This window comes from Sinocyclocheilus grahami, unplaced genomic scaffold (assembly GCF_001515645.1).
Source record: "Sinocyclocheilus grahami isolate Dianchi unplaced genomic scaffold, SAMN03320097.WGS_v1.1 scaffold80.1, whole genome shotgun sequence".
Taxonomy (NCBI): domain Eukaryota; kingdom Metazoa; phylum Chordata; class Actinopteri; order Cypriniformes; family Cyprinidae; genus Sinocyclocheilus; species Sinocyclocheilus grahami.
The window spans coordinates 1,622,375-1,640,493 of NW_015505259.1; the positions used below are offsets into that span (position 1 = coordinate 1,622,375).

The 18,119-nt window shown below is 35.3% G+C and overlaps 2 protein-coding genes across 4 annotated transcripts in view; one reads left to right on the top strand and one right to left on the bottom strand.

Moving 5' to 3' along the window:
- The window catches only part of plxnb1b (plexin b1b), a 49,826-nt gene extending 48,869 nt beyond the window's left edge, over window positions 1-957 (bottom strand). For all 3 annotated transcript variants that reach the window (XM_016273668.1, XM_016273669.1, XM_016273666.1), the window contains exon 1: window positions 641-957. The gene's annotated coding sequence lies outside the window, so the exon portion shown is untranslated. The remainder of the gene's footprint in view (window positions 1-640) is intronic.
- A 3,344-nt stretch (window positions 958-4,301) lies between these two features.
- Window positions 4,302-18,119, top strand: part of LOC107586349 (THUMP domain-containing protein 3-like) — a 16,348-nt gene continuing 2,530 nt past the window's right edge. Inside the window, exons 1-7 of the mRNA XM_016273671.1 lie at window positions 4,302-4,373; window positions 4,639-4,817; window positions 14,626-14,703; window positions 14,839-15,291; window positions 16,295-16,425; window positions 17,434-17,503; window positions 17,591-17,706. Of these exons, the coding sequence (XP_016129157.1) occupies window positions 4,653-4,817; window positions 14,626-14,703; window positions 14,839-15,291; window positions 16,295-16,425; window positions 17,434-17,503; window positions 17,591-17,706 (1,013 nt within the window). The 5' untranslated portion in view covers window positions 4,302-4,373; window positions 4,639-4,652. The remainder of the gene's footprint in view (window positions 4,374-4,638; window positions 4,818-14,625; window positions 14,704-14,838; window positions 15,292-16,294; window positions 16,426-17,433; window positions 17,504-17,590; window positions 17,707-18,119) is intronic.

The window sequence follows — 18,119 nt, forward strand, 5'->3', positions numbered from 1 at the left end:
ATATATATATATATAAACATAAAAAAATAACTCTTTATTGTCCTGATAAAAATAAACAAATTATTGAATTTTTTTAAAAAGTCATCAGCCTGTTCTGTCATAAGACATTTTTCCCCCTGGTGTGAATAGGTGCATGCATAGGAGTACATTTTGATGAAAATGTTTTAAACGTTTTTTTTAGCTTGTGATAAATATGTTTACAATATGTTGTTTGTAGATATGCCTCATTCTAAATGCTAGTGCTTAAAAGAAAATAAATGCATTTAAAATAAATTAACTTTAGATTATGCCTAGCCTACTTTTAACAACCTAGATAACTTCTTCTTCAGATAACAACAATTCAAATCAAAATCGCATCTTCAAGAACAACGGTATTTAGCTAGAAGATATATTACAATGTAATCACAAGGTAAATCATCTACGATTTAAAGTCCTTGAAGAGTCTCATGGGTTTTGGGTCCCATTAGACCGTAGCTACTTTGTTAAAAGTCCATTCATATCCGGAACGAGTAACTCTAAAACACATTTCCTTGACTTCAACATGAATATAACAACCCGATATACGAATTTCTACAAATCTGTAGCGCAAAACATTTACGTAACAATTATCACAGCGCACACATGCGTTAGGAACACTTACCTTCTATCCACGTTACTCTGCTTTTGTGTTTGGAAAAAGTTTATCCAACTTGGACGATTTTTGAACAACGCAAATTCGCACGATGACCACAATGTCCACTGTGTGATTTACTCGGTTTAAGGTACAAATAATTATTAGAAAAAATAAAAACATAATATTAATGATTAAGACATTACGCTTATTTTTGATTGCATAGGTCGGTCGCTTGGTTTGTAGTTAAAAATGATGTCCATTTAAAAAATAGTGTTTTGCAATTTACTGGTCCTTTTTCATTGTCGGCACATCGCGCTGCAACAGCTTTTCAAAGGGAAAAGCTTTGGTATACAGAAATTAATGATTAGAAGGGAAACTAGAGAAAAGCGTCAGTTCCATGAGAGGCGACACGGAAGTAGTTGATAATTGGTCAGATACTTTGAGGACGCCATTCTTTTAATTCCTTTATTTAAATCTTTTTTTAAGTATATGATTATAGATCGCACAAGGGAGTATGCTGTTATTTTTTGTACATTTTATTAATTATAATTTTTTGGTCTGGCCGTAGTGGTCCCAATTTCAATTTTGACAACTCTATTCACTGACTAATGTCTATTCATGTATGATTGCTTTTCAAATAATTTTTTTTTAAAAATCCTAAAAAAAGATCAATCCTAAATAGAACTCAGATGTCTTCACCTGCTTCTATAAGTTTTTGAAATAATAAAAATTTAACATAAAATGGACATAAAATAGAAAAATTATTTTTAAAAAAACATCTACAACAAAGTTTTAAAAGGGTAACAAAATATTTTAAAATAATTTGTTGTTGTTGATTGTTACCCATGAACCATGAGCTTTGCCCAACTGCACATTTGGTCACCACATTTTGTATTAAAATTTGATCAAATCACATTTTATGTCAGAATTTTGCCTATACAGATGTGTAAAGCAAATTTTTACACATGTAAGGTTAATTATTTAGAGGCAGGAATTTTCCTGCTTATTGAAAGCACTCATCTTCATTACAGAATAAAACAGATCAGTTGTCTAGAAGGGCCACTATCCTTCAGAATTTAGCCTCATCCCTAATGAAACACATCTGCCTGGAACTGTCAAGTAATTCTGAAAACTGGTTTGATTTTTCATGCATGTTTGATTAGGGTTTGAGCTAAACTTTGCAGAACAAACCGGGAAGACCTGCACACTTGCAGTCTCTGGGCCTGTCCCAAGACTTTCATGTGGGTGTGAAGACCACAAGTGTGTAGAACTTTATTATAAGACACACTTACAACACAGTGATGTAAAAGTTTTTACAGAGCTTTATTTACACATTTTGCATGCTTTGCACTTTGAATTAAACTTTTAAATGTCTGATCAGTAGTCCTTATGTAACAGACCACAAAATTTAGTAATTGTAGTGCTTCTAATTAAGTGATAAAAGCAGTTGTAAACATTTGACAAAAATATACTAATCTCTGCACCAATAAAACTACCAGTGTATAGGTAATGTCTAATTAATTTACCTTATACTAGAATTTTCACATTTTTATTTAAATTCATTTGTACACCTAAGTGCACAGGAACTTATTTTCACAACGTAATGTGAAGAGAAGAGACAGAGAAAGAAACAATTAACATTAAGAAAATTTTTAATCCAGTAATGGTTAGCACATTCAAACTAAATGAACTGGGTATCTCGTTCCTATCATTTGTTCAGGTCGGCATGCAAGTCAAAGGGTGGAGGAATTATAAATATGTAACCATGACTGATGACAATTCAGTTCCACTTCTAATTTTTATGCCCTTCCCTCATCAACTTCTTCTTTTCTTTGTTTTGTTGATTTGTTTTGTTTTGATTTTCATTAATTCGCATTTACATTCATTCAAATTTTTTTGCATCAAAATACTACAATTATAATTATACATATATTATAGCATTACTGATATGACGGCAGTAATGGAAAAATAAGGAAAATATTACAGTTACACTGTAATTGCACCATAATCGTCACTGTGGAGACATAATCATACAGGTTTACTACTCCTTTACGTCTCCTTCTAATATTCAGTGTTGAAAAGCGGTCTAGCTGGGAAGCCTCAGAAGACTGTTGGGGGGCCTTCAGGAACAGTGTCCCAACCACTGGACCACTAATCATTGCTGAAGTTGCATGAGTGCCTACTACTGGTGGAACCCTACAATGATTATAAAAACAACGCCCTTGGATTTTCACTCCTGTTCCTGGAGATCTACCTTCCTGCAAAGTTCAGCTCCAACCCTAGTCAAATACACCTGAACCAGCTAATTAAAGATTTTCAGGAGCGCATGATAATTATAGACAGGTGTGTTGAGCAGGTCTGGAATTGAACTCTGCAGGAAGGTACAGCTCCAGGAGCAGGATTGAGCACCTTTGCTCTTGGAACCTACTATGGAGCTGATTTATCTGCTATTATTTGTTATCTGCCTTTTCTTTTGATTTAGTTTTATGCACCATTGAAGTGTAGGTTAATTGCAACTGAGTAGCCACAATCGAGCTATTATGGGAGATGGAACTGACTAAAGCATTTGAGTCAAGTCAAGTCACCTTTATTTATATAGCACTTTATACAATACAGATTGTGTCAAAGCAGCTTTACAGGGTCAACAGGAAAATAGTTTGTCAATAATACAAGAGGACAATGACAGAGTAATTTTTTTCAACTAAAGTCAATTCATTGATTCAGTGATGTCATCATCCAGTTCACCTCTCTTCCAATAGTGTCTGTGATATCAGTCAAGCGTCCACAACTAAGCAAGCCAAAGGTGACAGTGGCAAGGAACCAAAACTCCATTGGTGACAGAATGGAGAAAAAACCTTGGGCGAAACCAGGCTCAGTCAGGGGGTCAGTTCTACTCTGGCCAGATGAAACCAGCATGGTATGGCTTAATTCCAGGTTGAAACACAAGTCAGATTGAGCAGAAGATTCGTCTGTTTCCTGTGGTCTTGTGCAGATGGTCGTTGGGGTGACAAGGTCTTTGCTGGAGATCTGTCTCTGGGGCTCATCTAGGTGACCTGGCCTCCACTGACATTCAGGGCTGTAGAGGTCGTCTCTAGGTGCTGTTCCACCATCTGATCTGGATACAGACTGGATCTGGGTGGCTATGGTAACCTCGGAATAAGAATTAAGTAGTTCAATGAGTTTAGGTTTGTTCTCTGGTCAAAAATCAAAGGGTTGAAGGTCCGCCAGCCAAATCTTCTCACGCTTTAAATGAAGAGGAACACATTTTTATACTTTGTACCTGATAAGATCCTCCTATAGGTATTGAGTGACTCGCCTGATGTAGCATGTTATTTTGCATTTGATCTGCATCATTCATTTGAGATGTAGTGTTTGATAAAACTTTAAAGTGATCATTTGTAACAATTTTTATATTTGTAATTTTGACAGTATTGTACTGGATTCATACTGATATTTATTTTTGTTACACTGCATTTTCATCATTCATTTGAGATTTGACTGTTTGATTAAGCTTTTAAGTAGTCATTAGAAACTATTTGTAGCCTATATTTGTAATTTTGACAGTATTGGATTCATATTGATTTATTTGTTACCGTTTATGCAACCACGTTATGATTAAGTGATTTATCATTTGACTTTTATCAAGAAAAAAACTTCAAAGGTCTCAGGGAAAAGGTCTTTGGTCCATGTTAGTGGTAGGGGGCGGTAATGCACTATTTCAGTTTGCGATTCACTGTTTAACGAAACGAAGAAAGAAGAGGTAACTTCTCTTGCTTATTTTTCCCCCTGGGTTTAGCTATATTGCTAGTGTACTGTTACTGTACGAATGACTGAGTTATTAATGCGTCGGCCCTTAAATGCTCACATAGCTTACTAGCAGGCGAACTCAGAACAAGCTCGATTATTCTAAATTATTTAACAAACGTTGCAAGTCGATGTCTAAAGTACTTTAGGCTTAAGTCATATTATCAGGAAAAACTCTACCAGTAGTAGTGTCGGGTGTATTTTTATTTCCTCTATTGCAGTTTATCTGGGGCTGATGATGCAGGAGCTTGATCAGGCTGTCACAATCGGAGCGACTGTTCCGACGGGATTCGAGCACACTGCAGCTGAGGAGGTCCAGGAGAAGCTTGAGGCCACTGCTAGAGTCAGCAAAAACAGAGGAAGAATTTATTTTGATATAACAACAGACAAGCTTCTTAAGGTCAGTCGTACTCCCGTTTGTTTCACATAACTTGGCATTTTGTATCGACAATGAGGCTCTGAAATCAAGTGTCTGTTTAACATTACTGGCATGGCATATAACATATGTACAGAAGCCGCTAGTGGCACATCCGGTTTTCAGTAACACGTGCCATTTAAAAGCATGCCGCGTAGTGTGAAGCTTTTTGTGAATAACACATGACGCTATATTTTTCAGCAAGCCCGGACAAAAAACTTTCAATAAAGCTATTTGGTGTGTACAAAATACGTGCATTTTCATTTTTTCCCCCATAGGACTTTAAAAAAAAAAAAAAAAAAAGCAATGACACAAACCAACCAGCTAAGTTACTACGACGTGAATCACAACGTTGCATACATTTCAAGCAAATAAATAACTTCACAGGACCACAAAAGTAAAAGACTCCGTATAATTACCATTTTATTGAAGGAATGAAATACAATCCCAATGCAAGCAACATAATAAAAAAAAAATGTAAACGATCGAAAAACAAGCAGGGGTCCGTTCTTCGTACGTCGCTAACTCAGCTGGATTTGTTGACGATTTGCCTTTATCTTGGATTGTTTGGTTTTTCAAAGCTCACCCCAGAGTTGCTGTCATAGCAACAGGTCCATAAACTTAAAGATGCTCAGGAGCAGGCTTATTTCATGTAAACCGGATTAGATTGCATCTTTTTAAGCAGCAGTGATGCTAAAATCTGTCCCAGCCACTGCTACTTTATTAGAAGAGTACCCTACTGATCCAGGGACAGTAATTTTAAATAATATTAATTGAAAAAGAATATAATAATGATGTGTAGTCTATAATACTATAGACACAGCCAGTTTTACTTGCTGAAAGATTTATTCGTCATAAAATAATTACTTCGTAATTGTATTAAAGTCTTACACAGGTTATACAGATAATGTATAGTCGTTTATTAAAGGTGCAATAGGTGATTCTTTAGAAACATTTTTTGTTATGCTGGTTGAAAGTCTCTTCACATCCCGATAGCAATAATTAAGTTAAGTGGTCTAAATGTCTTTATCTGTATTTATGTATTCTGTGGAAGGAGTAGGGCAAAGAAATATTCGTCCAATCAAAACGCTCGGTCCGAGTGTTTTGATTGGCTTTCCTACCTGCCTGTCAACGTATGTATTAGCATACCTCTGCACGCCCGGTTCGCGCAGACAGGATACGTCATCAGTGCGTTACCGCACGCTGTGCAGACAGAGTGAGAATGGCAGGCAAACATCAACAACCCGATCTTTCTTCCTGGTATTGTAGTACTTTCTCACCGGTGAATGACACATGATGTAGCCCAGCGGTTCCCAATTCCAGTCCTCGCTCTCCCCCACTCTGCATATATTTAGCATGTCTCGCTAGTTAACACACCCGATTCAGATAACCAGCTCGTTAGAAGTGAGCTACGTGCATGAACTGTGTTCCGATCGATATGATCCCTACACGGTGTTCATTGCTCCCTACTCCCTGAGCAGGGGAAATCCGTTGAAGTTTACTTCACTTCGGAACATGGGCTGGAATTGGGAACCACTGATGTAGTCTTTTGCAGTAATGTTGTCTCTGGTATTCTGGTCTGTGAGCGTATATGCGTTCAGGGGGCTTGGCTTTGGACAGCGATTGTACATTCGCTTTCAGTGCTATCAGGCTAAAGTTAGCATTTTCCAAGATCTCCTACTGCACCTTTAATTTGAGTGGGGACAGCTATTATGGGAGTGGCTTGGAGCGCAGGAGATGCAGATAACTTGATCTTGACCCTTAAGAAACTTTAATGCTGTCTCACAACAAATCTGTTTCAAAGAAAAAATTACATGAATTGCTTATTACAACATTGAAATAAAAATGTAAAGCCTGTACAAATACTAGAAATTGTGAATATATAAATAATTGGGAATCATGTAAAATTTATATTAAATAAAAGCAGTGCACATTTCATTTATCTATTATACCAGTGGTTCTCAAACCCGTCCTGGAGTACGCCCAGCCCTGCACATTTTGTATCCCTGCATCTCAATGTTCATACTATCCATCCTAAATAGTATGTGAGATTAGAATAAGTGTGTCCCAAAGCATAGTATGTTGAAAAGACTATGCCAAAAGTCCACAGATGGTCTACTATTTCAGGTCGATTTTTGAAGTGGATCCGTGCACACTCTAATGGCTAATATTGCCCACAATTCATTGAGCTTTGGTGAAGGATTCTGTCCAGAACTACAAACACGATTAAAACTCATTTAAGCTACAAACATGGTGGATGTGCGCGACCGTTGGTTAGGTAGAGAGGCTTAGAAAAAGGGGTTTGAGTTACTAATATTCAACATTTAACCTGGTAAAAAAAATTATTTAATGTTATCCGTGTTATGTTTCATCTGCAACAGCAATGTAAACTTTTATAAAACATCCGTTTGGTCGTTAACTTTTAAATCCATCATTATGCATAAAATATGAGTAGAGTTCTTGGCTTGAAAGACCCGCGACTGGCAGATCAATGTGCTACCTTTCTCTCCAATACGGTAGGAAGTTAAATTAAATGCAATGTGGAGGATGTTAACTGTGACAAGATGATTGGCCAGTTTACAGTGAGCGGGTGCGTGTATCTATGCGACAGAGCGGTCCTTTAGACGCAATTGTGTGATGTGATAGTATGTCCCAAAGCTTGCCTACTCTTCTACTACACACACAAAAGTGTGTACTTTTTCTTCACCAAAAGAGTACATGCTTTAAGGGCGTAGTATAAGTGCATTGAAGTAAAACATTGAGACGCAGCATCTGTCTCCCTCATCTATCACACCTGATTCAACTCATCTGGGGTCTCATTTATAAAACTCTCCGTAAATTTCATCCTAAAAGTGTACATATGCAAAAAAGCTAGATTTTGCGTACGCACAATTTTTCAGGTTTATAAAATGCATATGCCAGAACCTGCGCAAAAATCCCTTAATAAATCCCAGTCAGAGGAAGATTGTGCGTACGTGCATCTCCACCCCGTCTCCTCCCCGAAATCACCATATATGGAGCTAACAACGCCAAGTTTTACTATGCATAACCTCATCTGCATATCATTTCTATGCATATTCCCATCCACTTGACACCATATCTAACACTCTTAAAGATACAAAACATTAAAGGGGTCATATGATGCGATTTTCAATTTTTCCTTTCTCTTTGTAGTGTTACAAGCTCTTGGTGCATAAAGAAGATCTGTAAAGTTGCAAAGACTAAAGTCTCAAATCCAAAGAGATATTCTTTTTAAAAGTTAAGAGTCAACCACGCCTACCTAAAACGGCTTTTTCTAACACGCCCCCACATGTCTATGTCACGATGTGGGAAGATTTGCATAACGCCGCCCAAATGTTCACGCAAAGAAAGAAGGCGTAACTTTTATTCTCGCAGTAGTTTTGTTGCTGCCGCCATGTCGAGACACTGTGTGTTTCGTTGTGAAAGCGAAACTTTGTTTGGCCTTCCAAAAAAGGACACGACTAGAAATCAGTGGTTAAGTTGTATTTACAACACTGTTCCAGAACAGTTCAACCCAAATATTCAGATGTGTGCAGCACATTTTATGGAGGACTGTTTCCTGATCCTGGGAGAGTAGACTACAATGCCGGCTGTTCTTACTTGCATATTTAAAGAATTTGCCACTGACGGTTCAAACGCGAGTTTTGAGCAATGTAAAGTAGCATTTGTAATTTCTCCGATCACAAATGCAGACATGGTTTTATATTTATGTGGCGCGATGCAACGTGTAAAAATACAGTAAAAGTCATTATAATCCGTAATTATGTCCCCACTGGATGCAACAAATGCCTCGTTTATGATAGGTTTTAATGTTTTTGTCTCATCGCTCCGGCCGGACAGGGCATCACAGTACGGTAGGGGAGTAACATTTCCGTCACACGCTTGATGTATTCGGCCAATCACAACGCACTGGATAGCTGGCCAATCAGAGCACACCTCGCTTTTCAGAACGATGAGCTTTGTAAAAACAAATCTGAGTATCAGAAAGGCGGGGCTTAGAGGAGAAACAATAATGTATAGTATGTGGAAAATGTGTTTTTTGAACCTTAAACCACATAAACGCATTTCGTTACACCAAATACACGAAATAATGTTATTTTTAGCAACATCATATGACCCCTTTAAGGAAATATGAGATACGGACTATAAATGCCATTTGTGCCATACCAATTCATCCGGTATCCATGTTATGTTTTAGAATAAAAACATCAAAATATCTATAAAAAACTGTTTAAAATAGTTCTCGGATAAATATTTTAGAATAGAGTTGATCTCATTCTTTTCCACTGGCCAAATAGTATTTCAATTGTTTTAAACAATTAAAATTTAATTTATGCAGTTTTGCTGATATGGTGAACATCTTTTAGCTATTTTTAGCCTATATTTATTACAGTGTAAATAGAATTGTCTAACTTGGCGCGTCACTGACAAAGTAGCTTATTTTAAAAAGAAAACATTCAAACATTCAATACCATTTTCTTCAAGTTGTATCCTTCAGATACAGTGGTATTTTTCATAATGTTGTGGAGATGCCTTCGTACGACATCAACACTTCCGTGCAGTTGCGGTTGTACAGTAAGATGTTATCATTGGACCTATTCAAACCGGACAATAGACCGTTCCACCGAATCCAGCAGTGTCCGCCACAATATCGAAGTAAGTGCGCATCATTGTTCTCACTAAAATATTTTCTCATAACATGAGATCTGCAGTTTAGTTTAAAGATGAATTACTGTGCACCTATAGCACTCCTCGCTGTCATTAAAACAGTATGCCACAGGAAAAGTGATCAAGCACATCCACTAAATATGTCTAAATTCTTATAATTTGTTTAACTTCTGCGTAATGACTGTCATTTCAGTGCTAATCTCCATTAATGAGAGTGGAATATTTAATGTAAATGTGTATATCGAAATGAAAACAGATTTTAAAATCGTAGTTTACTTAATTACTTTTCTCACTCCAGGAAAAAGAGTGTGTACGCATGGTCTAGAATGTCCGTATAGTGTGTACATATTTACGCCAAGTTTATTTTTTATAAATCCCGATATGTGCGTGGAAAATTGCGTACGCAATTTCTATGGCCATTGTGTGCGTACGCAGCGTTTCTAAATGAGACCCCAGCTCATTAGTGGAGACTGCAAGACCTGGGGCCCGTTTCAATAAGGAGGTTCAACCAAGTCTGAGTTAAAACTTGAACTCGGAGTTGACATACCCTGAGATGGGAAACTGAGTGTTCGGTTTCAGAACAGCTGAATTGTTAGTTCAGTCAACTCCGAGTATGTTGACTCTGAGTTTAGCGCGTGCACCACGACTATGAGAAGTCATGATCAATGGAGCTCCGAAATTATGATTCACCATGGCAACAGCACCGACAAAAAGACGCATAAGTTTAATTCTTAATCACTGTTATAATAACAGAGGTGAAAACTGGCAGAACGGTAGGTTATTGAACTAATATTAAAAAAAGAAGAACGTGACAGCAGCTAAAAATTAAGTATAAAAACAATTCAATCAGGTAAAGCTTTAACCATAAAATGTTCATGGGTGTATAGGCTACATGACTTTACAAACATTTGGGTAATTCTATAATTGGAGATACATTTGTCATTGCAGAAAGTAAAAAAAATATATATATATTTCACTAACAGATTTTTTTTCAGTATCTTATTGAAAACATATTTAATTTTAATAATTCGGTGCTTGCCAAACGCAAGTTACTTTTTTTTTACTTTTTATGAAAAAACTGATGTCTTTATGGTATTGTTTGTCAACTCTGTTACGGACATATTAGCCAATGTGTAGAAATAACAATAAATCATAACAGGAAAAATCCTTCTTGTTTCATTAGACAAAGTCCTTACGTTCCATCACTTGAAACTGAGATAATATTTCACCTATGCATACCTTTTTAAAAAAAAAAATGTCTTCACAGAACCGTCCACTTGGAGCAAATATATTTTTCATCTGAAAATGTATTATATACAATATCCAGTTAAAAAAAGAAATGTTGTTGAAATATTATAAGGGTGCAAAAATAAATCAATGTTTTTTGTGAAAATAGATCATAAACAGAGTTGACCCTTTAAGTAACAGAATTGTAAAGTAACAGAATTGACAGAATTGTCCAATGGACTGTCAATTGTTACCGCATTGTTAATCTACCTTGGTAACAGAGTTTGACAGTAACAGAATTGACAATTTTCTTTATTTTTTGACAAAAACTCCGCTTGCTAGCAGAAATGCTAAGAGCACATGGCACTAATGAAATCATGATTAAAAGACTTTTAAATAAAACAAAGTGTGATCAATTAAAAAAATCTGCTTTCCTTTTGATAGTGGTAACAGATTTGACACTTTATAAAATAACTCTTGGTGATTAACTTTTAGATTAAAATATTTTCTTAGAGAGAGCATATAGACTTTTCAATGCTTCAGATCTTAACAGTGAGGGAAAGTGACATCATTTCCTGTATCTTACATAGTTGTGAGAGATAATTCCCCTAATTTAAAGGCAAAGATACTGGTACGGTAACAGATTTGACATTTTATAAAATAACTCTTGGTGTAAGAGCTTTTTAGATTAAAATATTTTCTTAGAGAGAGCATATAGACTTTTCAATGCTTCAGATCTTAACAGTGAGGGAAAGTGACATCATTTCCTGTATCTTACATAGTTGTGAGAGATAATTCCCCTAATTTAAAGGCAAAGATACTGGTACGGTAACAGATTTGACGCAAGATTTACGGACACACATTTTTATAAGAAAAAAGTTATTAAAAAAATAATAATAATGTTGTAGAATTAGGTAAATGACTCTTTAGGGCTTTTATAAATAAAACGAATGAAATATTACAAAAAGAAAAGTACAATAAAATATTTTGAGTACATAATCATACATGATGGAAAAAATGCACTGACTAATTCGGACAACAAGAAATCATGATTTTCAGCTATTTAAGACACTTTTTGCAAAAAATATTATGTTATGGACTGTAATATCTTGTAATTCATAACAATGAGTAACACCGTATTAAAATAAGTAAATATAACCATTTGAAAATAGCAGAAAAAAATAATGACTTCGGACACCAAAATTATAGAATCACTCACCTGATATTAAATAAATGTAATTTTAAAAAAAAATTTCACGTAGTCTAATCTTTTCACACAATTAAATATTCTCTAATCCAGCCTGTTACATTTATTAGAGTAATGAAATTAACATTTGACTTCTACTAAGTCAACAGCAAGAAGACTCGCAAAATAATGAAGAACAGATGACGAGGAGATGGCCATAATACCAAGTATTTGAAAAATACAAAAATCCAACAGTAAAAAAAAAAGCTTTAACTCTTGCTTTTGTATTTGTAGGAAATAAAGATGACCAAATAAGTTGTGCATAATTTGTGTTTATGTAACAGCTGTGGTGGTGGTTACAGCATATATCTCGGACTACACTTCCATATGGCATCCTTCCATTCCATGCGTTTCATTTTCGGAAGGTGCGTTGATGGGAATATTCGTGTCATCAATGCATCCAACCACACTGGAAATTCTAAAGGGAATTCTAATTATTGGGTTACTTCCATAGATCGCCGCAAGATGTTATCAAGTGAACGTCAGCGAGGCACACCTTCGTTACAGCTCTGCATACAGCAGCCTTACTAATGTGCTCTGCATCCCCTATATAGAAAACTACCAAATAAATATGCATGTGGATATGGCATATAAAAATGTAACTCCCTACGAATTAATAAAGCCTCCTCATCTACAGTATAAAAGGACATGCTATTTTTGCCACTTTGACGGTGTCTGGTGTTTGACTGGGAGGTGGGGGAAACAAAAAATAATCTTGTTTACGTTTGCATTAAGATGATTTTTCTTACCCCATGGCGGATAATTTTACTTTAAGTAAAATGCACTTAAATGCATTTGTTTACCCCAGGAAACAAGAATAAGCATCTTGGGCTATATAATTTTTCTTGAGTTTCCCTCATTTCTGGGTTAACATACTCAAAGAGTTTTCACTTAACCTCCTTTCTGAAACGGGCCCCTGAAGTGGGTGTGTCAGATATAGGGAGACATACAAAATGTGCAGTGCTGAGGGTACTTCATGGAGAGGTTAGAAAACCCCTGCTATAGGGATGTTTTCAAATACAATACAGCATTATTTGTTTGTGCATTTATTATTATTATTTTCCTAAGACTTAATGCTTGTGTCCACAAGATGGAGCGCAACAATCAGGTTCCAGACATAAAAATCCTAATCATTTTCTCCACAGTGGAATTGACAGATCTACCTACGATGTTATCAAACACTCAACATGTGATTAGTGCTCTGGGGCCCGTTCTTCGTACCTCGCTTAATACACCTAAGATGATTTGATAGATGCCAGATCTTCTAATTGTGATAACTGATCTCTGGCTAATTTGGTTCTTCAAAGGATTTTGTGGATTTGATTAAAATATCTGGATTAAGTTGTCCAAGATTACGGCGTGTTCTCGTGTTCCTCGAAAAAGGCAGATGTATCGATACTTGAAACCACGATCAGCAATGCAGCGATTGGCTGGTGGCAAGACAGCAAACTAATGACGTCATTATTAAAAAAGACACCTGACGAAAAACTTGACAAACTTCTGGACTTGTATAAGGAAACAGCCAAGCGAACAAAACTACATAAATGGTATAATACAGGGTTTTTCAAACCTCTCCATGAAGTACCCTAAGCACTGCACATTTTGTATGTCTCCCTATATCTGACACACCCACTTCAGGTCTTGCAGTCTCCACTAATGAGCTGATGAGTTGAATCAGGTGTGATAGATGACGGAGACATACAAAATGTGCAGGGCTGGGGGTACTCCAGGACAGGTTTGAGAACCACTGCTCCAGTGGAATGGAGACATGGCTTGATCTTTTAACTTGACTCACAAATGTGGTGCTCATTGTAAGGCACATGAACCCAAAAACACATGAACCATGTCTCAATGATAAAAAGTCTCAATCTTGCTTGCATTTACATTGTTCGAAAAAATTTGCATAAATTGTACCTTTAGGTGTACAGTAGCTTGTCACTTGTCACCTTAAAAGAGACAACTTTGTACCTTAACTACATATCGTGACCTTAGTTTAGTTGTTTTTGCAGGTCAACACTTTATTTTAAGGTGTCCTTCTTACACATGTTACATGTAATTACTATTATAATAACAATTAATTTTGCATAATTGCATGCTAAGCCTAACCCTAAACATTTAGTAAGCACATGTAGTTAATTAATATTACTCAGTACTTAAATGTATAATTACACTGTAACAAGGACACCTTAAAATAAAGTGTAACCTTTTGCAGTTCATTTATTTATTACATTTTTTTTGTGAGTGATAACAATGTAATATGTTGTAAGATGTAAAAGAAAAGTTCTCATCCTAGATGGGTTTTAGTAATTACCGGGTTTTTTTTTGCACTAGGGAGGAAGTTCTGAGTTCCGAAACTCAGTATGGTTTTATTAGACAGTGCACTCTTGTGTCAAAAGACATTTATGATACTTTTATGGTGCTTATGCATCCTTTTAAACTTAAAAGCCTCAGACAATATTCTTTGTTAATTGCTTTGAAATAAATGACCAGTACAGTTCTTGAACATTTCTACTTTTGTGTTTCATGGAAAAAGTCATATTGGTTTGAAACTGCATGAGTGAATAAAGCAGCACTGTCTGTTTGCCTTCAAATTGTCATGTGATTTTCTTATATATTAATTTATATCCGAAGGTACATCAGCTGAAGTCTCTAGACAATCTGTTTGTTGTGGTAAAAGAATATGACGACTACCAATTCAAAACCACAAAGGTATGTTCAATATTTTAGTAGTTATTTAAAAAATCTATACGCATTTCTCAATGATGTGCTTTCCACCAAACTTTCAATATTTATTTATTGGATTATTTAACACTGCAAATCATTTGTTTAATGCTTATTTAACAGGAGGAAGTGCAAATGGATTGGGAAGAGCTGGCCGCCAAGTTGCCTTGGACCAATGCCTTGGCAGTCTGGAAGTTGAACAATTCTATAAAAAAGAAGAAAGGATGTCGGAAAAGAACTAACCCCACTAAATCAGATCAATGTGGCAATGTTGGCACCAAATCAACTGATACTGTCCCATCAGATCCAGAAGAGCTCTGGGAAGATCTTGAGGCTCTAGAAGTGAAGAGAAACCAAAGGGATGTTTCTTCTCAGCCAGAAAATGATTCTGAGGAAGAAAAACACTCTGAAATCCAGAATCAGGAGTCAGGGGTGACACCTCTTAAGTTTCGAGTAACATGCAACAGAGCCGGAGACAAACACTGCTTCACCTCAAATGATGCTGCACGAGACTTTGGAGGAGCTGTGCAAGAATTCTTTCAGTGGAAAGCAGATATGACTAAATTTGATGTTGAGGTAAAGTTCAGGGGCTGTGTTCACAAAACATTTTGTCTTATCACTAAATGTTCTCCTAAAAAGCAATAAAAGTTCTTGGGTAAGAGTTTCATCTTGAAACCTATTCACAAAGCTGCTGAGACCAACTTTTACTAAGGAATGTTGAGAAAACCTAAGCTAAGAGAGAAAGTGTGTTGTTGGCCTGGTTGCTAGGGGTGATGTCAACAAGCTTAAAGCGATTGGCTAATAGAGGATAGGGTCTCTAGCAGTGATTTAATCAGAAATATTGTAGAACAAGATACCATGTTGCCGTATTCAAATAAAGATTTTAAAATAAAAATGTTGGCATATTCAATTTAAAATGTCAATTTTTAAAAAGTGTCACTGAAGTATACGTTTAGTGAATTGTCAGCCACTTAGATGTCTGTCTTTCATAAGCAATAAGCATATATGCATATAAGCAGCCTTTTATTTAACAGACAGGAATAATCATGGCAGATTAAGATTTTGTGCAAAAGAAAACTAAAGTAGATGCAAGAACACCTGTTAACTCTTGCCCAGCTTGTACATGAAGGACAGGACAATTAAATTAAAGGGAAATTATTGTGAAATCTTTCTGAAATGTTTACGTTCCAAGGCAGATTGCCTGCAGCAAACACATTAGGGTTGCTTGTGATTTGGTCTTAGTGAGTTAGGAGTCCTCTTGACCACTCCTAACTTTTCATATATTTAGGAGCTGGTTGTAGAACTAAAATGCTTTGTGAAATACTATTTGACCCAAATTTTAAGAGTCCTAAAATTAGGACTAACACACCCATTATTTTTAAGAGTTTCTCCTAAATCGTTAAGTTAGGACCTACTTTTAACCTTAAGATTTTTTAGCCTATATATATATACAGTATATATATGTCTGTGTGTGTGTGTGTGTATGTATATTATGTATGTAGTGTATTGCAGTCCAGTGTGGTGTTGTGTAAAGTATTAATAAAGGTTCAGTAACAAATGTTTCTCTCTTATTTACTAGGTGCTGTTGAATATCCACAATAATGAAGTTGTTGTTGGTATTGCTCTCACAGTGGAGAGTCTACATAGGAGAAACATCACTCACTTTGGCCCGACTACTCTACGTTCTACACTGGCTTATGGCATGCTTAGGTAAGCAACATTCATGTAAAGTATTGCTTGCAATCATTTCAATAGGATCGTCACAATGTCATAATTTTACCTCATGGTACTATACTAGATAAAGTGCCACAATACCACTCCTGTTGTTTGGAAGTGCCATTATTGCAGGGGCTGCTCTTGTGTTGTATTATTATTATTATTTTTATACAATGATATTATTATTAATATAGCAAATATTAAAATATAATACAAAAATAATATTATTCTGGAAGTACTCTAGTGGTCAAAAGTTAACCATTTTGAAAAAAGTCTCTTATGCTCACCAAGGCTGCATTTATTTGATCATAGTGTACAACAATAAAATAACTATTATATTTGAATATATTTTAAATTTATCCCTGAGATTGCAAAGATGAATTTTCAGCAGCTATACAGCAGACATCTGTTACATGATCCTTTAAATAGTTGAAAAGTATAGCTTTTTTTTTTTTAATATGAACCTTTTATAATATTTTAAATATCTTTTGATAAATTTAATGCATTCTTGTTACAAAAAAAGTTTTTAGTGATTAAAACCCCAAACTTTTGAATGATAGTGTGTCACAGTTTCCACAAAAATATTAAGCAGCACAAGTATTTTCACCTTGGATAATAAGAAATGTTTCTTGAGCAACAAATCAGCATATTAGAATGATTTTTGAACGATTATGTGACACCGAAGACTGGAGTACTATTATTTAAAATTAGCACATAGTACAATTTGCATGAATACAAATCTCCCAAAGCTACTAAACACCATGGCTGTTATCACCACAAATAATGACAAAACAGATTATTCTCCAAGATGAACAAGATTCATTCACATGACAAACTTAATGTGCATACCCCTCTCAAAACATAGACTCTTGTAGTGATAGTTGTATATTTATGATATGTGAACCTGTGTACCTGTAATGCTTATAGATTGAAGGAAATGTAAGAAAGAAAACAATTGCGTCTCTGACTGTATTGATTGTTTTATATATATATATATTTCAGACTTTGCAAGCCACAAGTGTCAGATGTGATTGTAGATCCCATGTGCGGAACTGGAGCAATACCTTTAGAGGTTTGTAAAATTTATTCAACTGCTACATTTTCAGTCTGTATATTTCTCTTCCATAAGAGGTGAATTATTAACTTATTTTTTTAACAGGGAGTTATGGAGTGGCAGAATTCATTCTTTTTAGCTGGAGACAACAATGGCACAGCTGTCAGCCGATCTGTCAATAATATCAAGCACATTCTAAAGAGAACACATGATGGAGGAAGGTAAGGAAGCTTGTGTCCAGTCAACCTTTTACTATTACTTAGTACTATTTATATAATATAGTTGTATTTATATTTTGAATTAGGTTATTTGTAGGTTTCTTTTTCATTTTTTGTGATCATTTTATGTGCTTTTGTATTTTTTATTATTTTTATATACATTTCTTTAGCTTTATTTATTATTACAATTTTAGTTTTAGTAATTTTAGTCCTTCAACCTAAACTTTTTATTTGAGTAACATGTATTCCAGTTAGTAACATTTATTTTTTTCCTTGTTTTAATAAAACGCACTATAAGGGGGAAAACATCACATAACATAACATCACAAGATATTAATAACGAACGTGTGTGTGTGTGTGTATGTATATATATATATATATATATATATATATATATATATATATATATATATATA